Source organism: Mobula hypostoma, chromosome 12 (assembly GCF_963921235.1).
Source record: "Mobula hypostoma chromosome 12, sMobHyp1.1, whole genome shotgun sequence".
Classification (NCBI taxonomy): domain Eukaryota; kingdom Metazoa; phylum Chordata; class Chondrichthyes; order Myliobatiformes; family Myliobatidae; genus Mobula; species Mobula hypostoma.
In genome coordinates, this window is record NC_086108.1 from 29,622,643 (window position 1) to 29,636,019 (window position 13,377).

The window sequence follows — 13,377 nt, forward strand, 5'->3', positions numbered from 1 at the left end:
ACCTCCGAACTGATCCTATCCCACCTGTTAAGGGGGTTAATGTCTCCTTAATGCCGTTGGTTCAGTTCCAGGTGGGAATTAGTAGACCAAATAGTTTTAACTCTCTACCTTCACTCTGACAATTGTTAAGCACTTTTGTACAGAATATTCAAAACATTACTCATACTCTATCAGACTCTGGGTTGATAAATTAAAGAATAAAACTAATGCATCCTATTGAAATCATGTGTCTGAGAGAATAAGCTAAAATGCCTCCATTCATCAATGGTATCTGCCACGTGGGTGGGAAAGAGACCCCAGATATTTGGAGGCATTACTGAGTGTGAGGTAGACAGCAGGTGTTGGATGGTCATTACAAATATCGCTAAGGCTCATGCCATATCACTATCCGACTGGCCGCAGCATGGCGGCAAAACAAACCCAATCAAAAGGTAGATTCATCTGTTGGATGACAGATGCTGGTGATAATAAATCTGATTCCGATTCTGGAGATGCAGCAGATTCTTATGTCCAGTCGGAATCACCCTTCAAACACTAACTAAAGTAACGTTGTCTTACCAGTAACCCACTGTTGCAGGAGGTTGCTGTGCAGAAATGAGCTTCGTCTCTTTCACCACTGAAACAATGCTTCAAGCAGAACCAATCTGTGGTAAAGTGCTTAGAGGCATACAGAAATCATGGAAGGCATTACAGTCATGAAAGGTTTTATTAATTTGTTTATCATGCAAAAACTGTGATCTATGTTGTGAGCAAAAGCATTCCTATTTTTCTAAAAATCAATTGATTATTGTGGTTTCTGCTAAAGCGATATGTTTACTGCATTCTACCAAAATCTATCATAGTTTTATCCTATGAATTATTTAACAACTTCTTCATTAAGTACCCTTCCTGTCAGTTCTGCATCAGTGAAGCTACTTCCATACTGTCTAAGCTACAAGGGGATCAATGAATAGAAAGATAGATAATTGTTCCTTTATCGTAAAAGGACCCCTCTTTTGTATTGGTATTGCAAGCACCAATGCCTTATAAGTTTTATAAGGGTTAATAGAGAAACCTATCCCCATTCCAACAACAATGATAGCTAATTGTGGCCATAGTCAACCATTGCCTGGGAATAAGATCATGCTTGAAAAACAATGCTCCTAGTGAACTATTATAATTGTTTTCTCCTGCTTTAGGCATCCAGATGCACATATGCAACAGAGAACTCTATGGCTACCTGCCAGTGCCCCTGAAGGCCCAGCAATACTTGGAAGAGGATGTCGAAACCTTTGTCCACATTCTGCTTGAGAGAATGAGTGAGTTTACCAAGAATTAGCAAAGAAGATGTGAGACCTGAAAGTTCAAACACTCTTTTTAAGCACCAAATTGTAGCATAAGGTTAATAGTTGCTGGAATCTTACAATGTGTGGAGATCACGTTGTTTGTATGTATATACCATGTGGGTAACATGTATGTGTTGGAAGTATATGCAGGTGTGGTCAATTTTCATATTACCCGTAGCTGATACCTGGCCTGTGAAATTGATTTGTTTATATGCAATTAACACCCAGCGCGGGTTATGCATGGGAGAGCAGGATCAGGCAAGATGTTCCAGGCCAGCACCTGTGCTACCTAAAGAGGCCATCAGGCCATCAATCACTGGGAGACCTGTCAGAGTACTGGGGGCAAGTCTCTTTAGGCTCTATAGTATGGAATTTCATAGCAGCAGGAAATTTGGAGTGTATATAACTATGGTAGAGGGTGACGGCAAACTAACAATTATGGGTGCTCTATTTACAATACCACTGAGTTTCTTAAGCCTGCATTAGTTTGGTTCAAAGGCAATAAATAGCTTGAACTGCCCAGGAGTTTAGGCTGTGGCTGTAAAGTAAGCACAGAAGGCCCTACTCCCCTGCCAGCAATCCCCTGAGGGAATTGTGTCCATATGACCAAGAACTGATTGAAAAGCAGCTGGGAGCAAGGCAGCTGGAGGTTTATGCAACGCTTCAGGGTAAAGAAAGAATCAGTGCTCATGTCTTAAAGGCAAAAATTGAAAGGAAACTGCCAACAATTTACTTCTGTGTCAGTTCATCAAGGACGATTATCCCGATCTATAATCATTGCTTCATGCAGCCAAACACATCAATCATTTGATGAGTTTTCCTTTTGCATCTCAGGACAACACTGGGGTTTAAATGTCAGGCAAATCCTCAATGTTGTGGCTTTCAGACTTTTCTGATATATATTTTAAAAATTAAATTAAGTAGTGTAAAGAAAAATGTAGTGAGCTAGTGTTCATGAGTTCGATGTCCATTCAGAAATCTGATGGTGGAGGAGAAGAAGCTGCTTCCTGAATTGTACAGTGTGTGCCTTTAGACTCCTGTACTTCCTCCCTGATAATAGCAATGGGAAGAGGACATGTCCTGGGTGATAGGGTCCTTAATGATGGATGCCTACTTTTTGAGGCTGTGCTCCTTGAAGATGTGCCGGGTGCTGTGGAGGCCAGTGCCCATGATGGAGGTGATTGAGTTTACAACTTTATGCAGCTTATTTCGATCCTATGCAGTGACCCCCCTCCCCCACCTTCCCATATCAGATGATGATTCAGCCAGTTAGAATGCTCTCCTGGTACATGTGTAGAAATTTGTGAGTGTCTTTGGTGACAATCCTAATGAAATATAACCACTGTAATGCCTTCTTTGTAATTGCATCAATATGCTGGGCCCAGAATGGGTCCTTAGAGATGTTTGACACCTACAAATTTGAAGCTCCTCACTCTTTCTACTGCTGATCCTCTATGAGAACTGCTGTGTGTTCCTTCATCTTACCCTTTCTGAAGTCCACAATCAGTTCTTTGGTCTTACTGATGTAGAGTCCAATATTGTCGCTGCAACACCACTCAACTAGCTGGTATATCTCGCTCCTGTATGCCTTCTTGTAACCATCTGAAATTCTGCCATCAATAGTTGCGTCATCAGAAAATGTACGGATGGCATTTGGGCTGTGCCGAGCCACACAGTCATGGGTGTGGAGAGAGTAGAGCAGTGGGCTAAGCACACACCCCTGAGGTGCACCAGTGTTTATTATCGGTGAGGTAGAGATGTTATTTTCAATCTGCACAGACTGTGGTCTTCCATAAGGAAATCGAGGATCTAGTTGCAGAGGGAGGTACACAGGCCCTGTGTTTGCAGCTTTTTGATCAGACCTATAGGAATGATTGTATTAAACACTGAGCTGTAGTCAATAAACAGCATTCTGACATAAGCATCAGTGTTGTCCAGGTGATCCAAGGCCACATGAGGAGCCAATGAGTTCGCATCTTTTGCTCGTGAGATAGCCCTCCATAAGTCGTACCTGACCTTCTTGTATAGTCCTGGATCACCAGACTTCAATGCCACAGATCTAGCCCTCAGCAAACTATGAATTTCCTGGTTCATCCACGGCTTTTGGTTTGGGTATGTAGAGTATGTGCGAGTGGACACACACTCATCCGCACAGGCTTTAATGAAGTAAGTGGCAACTGTGGTGTACTCTTTCAGCCTCGAAGATGAATCCCTGAATACAATCCAGTCCAAAGACTCAAAGCAGTCCTGTAAGTGCTCCTGCACCTCCCTTGTCCGTGCCTTCTTGGTCCTCACTGCTGGTGCTGTGGTCTTCAGTCTCTGCCTATAATCAGGGAGTAGAGGTGATCAGACTTTCCTCAGTGTGGGTGTGTGATGGTATGGTAAGCATCCTTGATGGTACTCTAATAGCGGTCCAGTGTGCTGGCTCCCCTGGTTCCACAAGTGATATGTTGGTAATAATTACTTAGAGACTTTTTCAAGTTGGCTTGGTTAATCTCCCCCAAAATGATGGGGAAGGCATCAAAGTGCACTGTTTCAGGCCTATTACATTGCTCAGATTGTCTAGAGCAGGGGTCAGCAACCTTTTTGCCTCTGTGGGCCAGATCACATATTAATGAGCAGCTGGTAGGCCAGATAAATGCCATAAAAAACTTGAAATATGGAATTATCCATTTAAATACATCTAGTTATGTTTTGCCTCAAATTAATGAATAACACATGCTAGAAAATCATTTGTGCTTAACCAAGGATGCCAATTGGCAATCAAGAACTCAGTTTAGTTGCAACTAATTTCAATCAAGGCATCTTTTGAATCTATTAAAAGGACACAAAGAATCTTTAAACATAAAACTTATGAACGTGATGCATTGAATGGTGGTAAATTAAGTATAATAAAAAAGAAAATTTTAATGCAAACAGTCGATAAATCAATGTGAAATTTGATGCAGTTTGTTGCTTGAAAGCTTCTCAATATTGGGTGTCCGACTTGTTGATGCCAAGAGCAAGACATTATCCAGATGGGCATCAGTCAATCTTGCTCTCAAATGGTTCTTGGTGTGCTTCATTTTAGAAAATAATTGCTCACACAGATAAGTGCTGCCAAACAATGATGCCATCTCTTTTGCATGGTCCACTAAGTTAGGCTACTTCCTACTTGGATGAACATATTTTCTATAGAAGTCAAGAGTTGAAATTTCGATCTCAATATGTCGTCACACTGCATCTCAATCAATTCCATTTGAAAACTTTCTGATGCCGTGTCCACTTCCATATCAAATGGAGCAGCAAACAGCTTGAACTCATTTGCATGCAAGCGAAATCAGCAAAACGAGATGAAAATTCTTTTCTCAATTCTTGGACCATATTCACAAAAATGCCTGGATCTTGTGCTTTACTTTTTTGAAAAGTGGGAAAATGTGCACAATTTCCTTTTTGAAGCTGGTACTCCCACAATTGCAGCTTTCTTTCCACTATGGCGGGTCTCATAATGTCGCCTGATATTTGCCACCTTCTTCACAACAACATTTTCTAGGCAAATGAGACAAACTGGTTTCCCAGCTTGCTCGATTAAGAAGTAATCTAGTGTCCAAGTGGCTTGGAAATTTCGGCACTCAGTGTCCACCTTCCTGCGTTTTGCATTCATTGCCATTGGAATATTTCTCTTCGATTTACTTTGAAACATGAGTTTTCAACAAGTATCGTAGCACATGTAAATATCTGGATATTTAGCGTGGATTTCTTGTTAAAACACAGTGAAGCTGTTTCTGTTTACAAATTTGAACCATCCCATCTGAAAACCTGCGCGTGCATGGAGGGTATCTGATACATATTAATAAGGTAGTCTGCCTTCCCGTCATTCGTATATACCAGTGTTTGATTTGGAACAAAACGGAACCTGGGGCCAGTGTAACAAGACGCCATGCATGTCCATCAGTGTGGTTGTGTGAAACACTCAGAATAAGGAAAAATCACTCAAGGGCTGGATAAGCATAGTATCCCAATATTTGCTCACGGGCCGGTCAAATTACCTTCGCGGATCAGATCTGGCCCACGGGCGTAGGTTGCCTACCCCTGATCTAGAGCCTGTTTGACACAGGCCTCAGGTGGGATGTACACTACTATCAAGATGATGGCTGAAAACTCCCATGGCAAATAAAATGGCTGACACTTGATCACTAAATGTTCCAGGTCGGGTGAGCAGGACTGGGACAGAACCACCAAATTTGTGCACCACAAGGAGGTAATCATAAAGCTTCGCCTTCCTAAACAACCTTTTAAACCAACGCACTGTCCTCTCTTCCGCTGTCTTAAGGGGGAACTGCAACAGCGACCAGAGACATCCATCTGAGATTCGTGGACTTTGAGTAGCGATAGATTTTTTAATCACCATAAAATTATATCACTTACTGTATTGTCCTTGTCCATGGCTGTAGCCATGGATTTCAGCTGTAGCAGTCTTAGCGGGAATATTTGATGACTTCCATCAGAGCTGCTTGCACGAGTTGCCTTCTTAATGGTGCCCCGTATTACTGAGGGACCTGTGACGGTCTGCTTTAAGTCTGACTGTTTGGGATTCATGGAGGAATTTGCTTGGGCTGAAAATAGAGGAAGGTGCCGAGTTCTTTTTCACCTTGACCTGGAGGAAGAAGGTATATAATTCAAAACAGAGTGATCTTCTATTGCAACCAGAGGATTTGTGCTTTCACTTCTTCCTTTTAGCGCAGCTTAGCAGTTGCTGTCAATTAAGAGGTGAAAGCATTTTACAGTGTTACACATACATTTGTGAACATGCTTTGGGCTAGATTAAGGAGCCTTTTGTACTGTTGCACAGCAGCAATTGGCAACCTGATCAGGTAGAGTTGCTCTAGAAGAAGTCCCCTAGGTTTCCCTCTAATGCCTTGCCCAAAATGGCCAATGTGATTTGTGACTCTGGGTTTTGATCTGTTGTTTGGCACTTGACCGCGGAAACATCTTCAAGCATAAAATGGTCTTTGTGGTTGGCTGAGTATGGCAGTGGGGTACATAACATCTAAGATTATAAGACCATCAGATATCGGGTGCAGAATTAGGCCATTCAGCCCATCAGAATTAGGCCAATCGGTTCCACCATTCAATCATGGCTGACCTTTTATCAGCCTTATTCTCCTGTCTTCTCCCTGTACCCCTTATCCCAGTCATCAGTCAAGAATCTATCAATCTCTGCCTTAAATACATTCAATAACTTGGCCTCCACTGCTGTCTGTAGCAATGAATTCCACATATTCATCAACTATAGGCTGAAGAAATTCCTTTTCATCTTAGCTTAAAAGGGACATCCCTTTTATCCTGAGTCCGTGCCCTTAGATCCTAGACCCTGTACTAATGGAAATAGCCCCTCCATATCCATGCTATCCAGACCTTTCAGCATTCTATAGGTTTCAATGAAATTGCCCCTCATTGTTTGAACTCTTGAGTACAGGCCCAGAGACATCAAATGAGCCTCATAAATTAACCCTTTTGTTCCTGGGATCATTCTTATGAACCTCCTGTGAACTCTCTCCAAGACCAGCACATCTTTCCATATACTATATATGGGCCCAAAATTGCTAACAATATTCCAAATGCATTCTAACCAATTCCTTATAAAGCCTCAGCAGTATGTTCTTATTTATATATTCTGGTAAACACAAAATTATCTGCAGATGCTGTGATCAAAGCAACACTTTCAGTACGCTGGATGAACTCAGCAGGTCGGGCAGCATCAGTTAGAAACGATAGGTCGACAATTTGGGCCGGAACCCTTCGTCAGGACTGAAGAATGAAAGATGGGGAAGGATTTGAAGAATGCTTGTAGCTTCAGTTGAAATACCAGTAATTTGAAAGACAAAGGGGTGGGGGAGGGGAATCATTGACGTCATGGCCCTGAAAACAATGGGTAGTAGATGAAGGAGGCGGAACAATGAGGGAGCTCGGGGAGGGGGTAGAGTGAAATAGGGATAGAGGAAGGAAGGGTGAGGGAATTACCGGAAGTTGGAGAATTCTATGTTCATACCAAGGGGCTGGAGACTACCTAGACGTTATATGAGGTGTTGCTCCTCCAACCTGAGTTTAGCCTCATCATGGCAGTAGAGGAGGCCATGTATGGACATATCTGAATGGGAATGGGAAGCAGAGTTGAAGTGGGTGGCTACCAGGAGATCCTGTCTGTTGTGGCGGACGGAGCGGAGGTGCTCGACGAAGCGGTTCCCTAATCTGCGTCGGGTTTCACCGATGTAGAGGAGGCTGCACCGGGAGCACCGGATGCAATAAATGACCCCAACAGACTCTGAAGTGAAGTGTTGCCTCACCTGGAAGGACTGTTTGGGGCCCTGAATGGTTGCAAGAGATGAGGTGTAGGGACAGGTGTAGCACTTACGCTTACAGGGATAAGTGCTGGGTGGGAGATCAGTGGGGATGGACGTGCAGATAAGGGAGTCGCGGAGGGACTTATATATTTATATATATATTTTATATATTCTGGTCCTCTCAAATGAATGCTATCATTGCATTAGCCTTCCTTCCTACCCAACCTGCAAGCTGAGTCAACGGTGTCTCAAGATAGCAGCATCATTAAGAACCTTCACCATCTGCGATATGCCTTCTTCTCATTACTACCATCAGGGAGAAGGTACAGGAGCTTGAAGATCCATACTCAATGTTTTAAGGACAGCTTCTTCCCCTCTGCCATCAGATTTCTGAACAATCCATGAACCCACTGCATGAACACTACCTGGCTATTCCTCCTTTGCACTTTATTTGTTTCTTTATTATAAATTATTGTAATTATTTATGTCTTGCACTGTACTGCTGTCACAAGCACTTTTCACAACATACATCAGTGATAATGAACATGATTCTCAAACTTATGGAAATCCTGAACTAGGAACCCCAATTGCCTTTGCGGCTCTGAAATGGGTAATGATTGAAACTGAAGTATCACAGGAATTTTTTGGTTAACAATCGGAATGTATGTAAACTGACAAGTTAAGAGCATGAGCAGTGAATGCAACCTGCTTCAACAGTTAATAAGGTCACATTTGATCTGATTGTAACCATAGCTCCACATTCCTGTTTACTCATATTAACCTTTTACCCCTTGCTTATGATGAATCTGCCTTAAGGAATGCCTCATTCTGCTTTTACCTGTGAGCGCACTTCTAAATGCTACAATTTACAGAGTTTTTAAAATGTACACTCTCAAATTAAGCCATAAAGATCCACCAACTATGGAAAGGGATTATTCTGAATTGCTTGGTGATATGAACCAGATACAAACCACAATAACTTACCTATATCATTGCTTTGCAGTTGATCATCCCCCTATGGAGCCTTCTGTGTATGTGTCCATGCCTCCTAGGCACCCAGACAAAATGGTATTTGATGAGGTGAGAGAACGACAGCCCCTACTGATCTCCTAGCTAGAAGTGAGCTCCGATGTATGAAAGACCTCAGAAAACAGTAGCATGAAACCTGTTACTTTGAATATATGAGGGGTGATTGATAAGCTCATGGCCTAAAGTAGAAGGAGTCAATTTTAGAAAACCTAGCACATTTATTTTTCAACATAGTCCCCTCCTATATGTACACACTTAGTCCAGCGGTCGTGGAGCATACGGATCCCTTCTTTGTAGAAGTGGTCCACAGCAGGGCTGACTGATGAGTTCGTGGCCTAAGGTAGAAGGAGATGAGTTATTAACTTCAAACTTTCTGCATAATCACTCAAAGAGTTGAACTGCACGTGCATGTAACGAGAGTGTCTTGGACCTCCAGGTGGTCCACAGCAGGAGTGGTTGATAAGTTTGTGGCCCAAGGTAGAAGAAGATGAGTTATACAGCTCTCTTTACATGCACATGCAGTTCAACTCTTTGAGTAAAAATGCAGAAAATTTGAAGTTAATAACTCATCTCCGTCTACCTTAGGCCACGAACTTATCAATCACCCCTGCTGTGGGCTGCTTCTGGAGGTCCAAGACACCGATTTCTACAAAGAAGGGATCTGTATGCTCCACGACTGCTGGACTAAGTGTGTAAATGTAGGAAAAATAAATGTGCTAGGTTTTCTAAAATTGACTCCTTCTACCTTAGGCCATGAACTTATCAATCACCCCTCGTATATTATATAGAATATTATCTGTGAAATGTGCACTACTTTCTGTTCAGAACTAAATTAGCAAACTCATTATCCTCTATGGACATTAATATTCCAGGGTATAATGGACCCTCAGCTTTTACTGCCTATTACATTGATTAAGCTTGCTCAGCCACTGCTGATGGCATAAAAGACAGAACTGATATGTGGAATGATTTATAATGTATTCAGTTCTCAAGCTTTTCCTTCTGTGAAGGGATGTCCATCACTGAAACATTGACTTTATTGTATTAATGTGCATTTTAATATCTATCAGTGGGTAATAAAGATCGACTTCTTTTGGCTTAATTTAGAAATCATGAGCAGGAGAAGAAATTACTGGATAAAGGTGAATGGTCAAATTAGAAAGGGCTAGAATATGAGAAAATGAACTTGTGAATAATTGTATGAACCTCCTTAAGAAGTTCCATTTCATTTTGTTTTTTTTTCATCCTGCTTGGTCTCAGCTGTGTTTTTTTTCAAATTCGTTTCCTTTAGCAATACCTGGATTATTATTATCTAGAAAATAAAGGATGGTGCACATACATGCTAAAATTGCTATAATTTTGATAGATCTCATCATCACGTCTGCTCCAATGATAAGCTATAACTGGTTGCAGGCTGAGTCATTTGCTTAACAGCAGTTAAATCAGATTGATTCTGAATCATCCCCTGACTCCACTGTAAATTCATCGGCTGTAGATACAATTTCTATTCCTGGACTGCCTATGTTATCGTTTCCAGAAAATTAGAATGTCTGAGAGTCCAGCATGCCATTTATGTTAAAGGTTTCATGTTTGCTATAGTTATGAAACATTTAATTATCTCTGACAGAAACATCTTTGAATAACAGCTGAGGAATGACCCAAAGAACAAGCAAAAAATTAAAAACAAAAACGTAAAGAAATGGAAGACAAATCAGTGCTTTTTTATACGTGTTTCTTCTGACCTGAATACTGACCTCTTCCTCCCCACAGATGGGGATTTACATTCAGCCTGATAACTTCTGACTAAAATGCAATCCAGAGTTCGCCTTCCATCTGACGCTTTCTTCCACTGTGGTCTTTGCTTGAAGCCTTCCACCAATGAGGTGGTTGGAAGTCTGAATTCAAAACAGGGAATGTCAGAAACATGCAGTAAGGCAAATCTCCTATATCTCTTGTGTTGTCACCTCAGTTTTCTAATAGGAGATGTCACCTCATACAATTATGTTCCCCAGGCAATCTTAACCTCCACCCTACTACACACATTCCCACTGTCCTGTCCGTCCCTCTCCACCTTCACAATTTAAAACACACAACACTGCGACAAGTGGAGCTGATAGCTCACAGCTCTGAAGATGCAGTTACAATCCTGCCCTCCAGCCCTACCCACGAACTGTTTGCATGTTCTCTTGTGTGGATTTCCATTGGGTTTCTTCCACATCCCAATGGTCTGTAGGTTAATTAGCCACAGTAAATTATCTCTAATGAGCAGGGATTTACAACCAGCCTGATAACTTGTGGCAAATTGCAACCCAAAGCAACTTTTCCTCTGACCTGAATGACAAAATGGGGGGAGAAAATAAATAATGTCAATGAGTCAGCATGGACTCGATGAAGTGATGCAGCTGTTTCTGTGACACTTATTTTGTCATTTTGCTGATTCTGTGGAAGCATCCTACACTTGATATATTAATCTGTTTCTTTCTTTCCAGTGTTTTTGGCAATGTATGCTCTTCAATCTTTTTCAAATGCACATCTAAAATATTAACTTCCCTGATCAAGCTGAAACCATTGTAATATAGACAGAGAATGCTGGAAAAACTCATCCAGTCAGTCAGCTTCTGTGGAAAGAGAAGCAGAGTTAATCTTAGAGCAAGTGGAAGCATCATTTCCTCCTTTGAGCTCAGGAAAATGTACATAAATAGCTATTCGCTCCCTTTCCAATCCATACCTCCTCTCCCCCAGCTCAGTGCTTTCTGTCAGCAGCACAAAGAGGAAACATGAGGTTCATGGCATTTTATAATGGAAGATAAATTATAAGGTGCCGCAAGCAACACAGTGTGTTCAGTTGGTTTCCCAAAACTCTGTATAATAAATCTGTTAGCAAGTTCATGAATTATCTACACCCCTCTGCATGCAACTTTAAATAGGGCAGAACAAGATAATTTATCGAGTTAGCTGACATTGCAATACAATAACCCTGTTATTTGAAGTGTTGGCTATACAACATCTTAGGGTAATGAGTAAGAGGTTTAGAAGTGACATGAGATAGAACTTTCTCATCCAGAGCTTACCTGAGCCAGTGGTGGAGACAGGCACTTCAGACTCTTCATGTTTAAGATGTACCTAGAAGAGCACTTGAATCACTAAGGCAAGGAAGGCGACAAATAAATTGCTGGAAAATGGGATTCGTAATGATAGGGTCTCACTTGGCATGGATAGGGTGAGTGGAAGAGTTTGCCTCTGCACTCTGCAACTCAAGAAGGAAATAATGTGGCCACACTTTATATAGCAGCAGGTCACTTTCTAAGCATACACCCCAAACTCTGAAATTTTCCAAACAGCTTGCAGTCTTTCAATCTTTCTTTCTTGAAATTCACCTCTTCACTTGTCAAAATGTCCCTCCATGGAATCGCAGATGAGACCATTCACCCCACCCTATCCTACCATACCCATGTGAGCCGATAAAGTACTATCTACCTAAATTTAGCCACCAGCTTTTAGTCCTAAGGCCACTGTTCGAGTGCACACCCAAGTACTTTTTAAAACTGATGAGGGGATCTCATCCTTTCAATTTGAAAACTCCAGATCCTCACTCTGATCTGAGTGAAAGGATTTCAAATGTCTTCTAACCTTGAGTGGTGTGAAATAGGAAAGGCAGAGATGGAAGAAGACCTGCATGTCATAGGTTCATAGATATAGTAAAGAAACGGGCTCTTCAGTGCATGTTAATCATCAAACACCCATGGACATCAATCCCCCATTAATCCTATCTTTATTCTTCTCACACTTTCATCATATTCTTTCACACACCTTCCCAGCCATGGCAATTGATATTGATCAACTAACTTACCAGCTCTCACATCTTTGGGTTGTAGGGGAAACCAGAGGAAACCTATGTAGTCACAGATAGAATGTCCAGATTCCACACAGACAGGACTCAAGGTCAGGAATGAACCTAGGTCTCTGGTGCCTTGAGTGGTGGCTCATCTAACGTGCCATTGTTCTGTCTTAGAGCCACTTTGTTGTCCTCAACACAATCCTTGTACACCTGCTGATAAAAGTAAGCATGCAGGTGAATGTTAGTCTTCATAGCAAGAGGCTTTGAAGGTAGCATCCAGGATGTCTTATAGTAGTTGGTTAAGACAACTGGTGGAACTCTAGCTTGTGTATTCTGTCCATATTGGTCTATTTTCTGTGTAAGAATATTCAAAAAAGGATGTTCTCAGAAGGAGTCATGGAAACATAGAGTCATAAATACGTCCTCTGCTTTTGTTCACCTCTGATATGGGGAAAACTTCCTGCAGTCTACCCAATATATATCCTTCATAACTTTACGTACTTTGATTATGGCACCTCGTAACCTCCTGTACTCCAGAGTGAACAGACCTACTTAGCCCCATCAGTCATAGAACACTACAGCACAGAAACAGGCCTTTTGGCCTGTCTACATGCAGAACTATTATTCTACCCAGTCCCATCGACCTGTACCCAGACCATAGCCCTCCCGTCCATGTACCTATCCAAATTTCTCTGAGATGTTGAAATTGAACCAACATCTATCACTTCCATTGGCAGCACATTCCACACTCTCACTGCCCTCTAAGTGAAATACCCCCTCATGTTCCCCTTAAACATTTCATCTTCCACCCTTAACCCCTAGTTCTAATTTCACCCAACCTCAGTGGAAAAAGTCTGCTTGC

At 41.8% G+C, this 13,377-nt stretch overlaps 1 protein-coding gene across 1 annotated transcript in view; it reads left to right on the plus strand.

Annotated features, from left to right (window-relative positions):
* LOC134354671 (procollagen galactosyltransferase 2-like) overlaps window positions 1-13,377 on the plus strand; it is a 191,546-nt gene that overhangs the window by 155,501 nt on the left and 22,668 nt on the right. Inside the window, exons 6-7 of the mRNA XM_063063769.1 lie at window positions 1,179-1,298; window positions 8,652-8,728. Coding sequence (XP_062919839.1) covers window positions 1,179-1,298; window positions 8,652-8,728 — 197 coding nt within the window. The remainder of the gene's footprint in view (window positions 1-1,178; window positions 1,299-8,651; window positions 8,729-13,377) is intronic.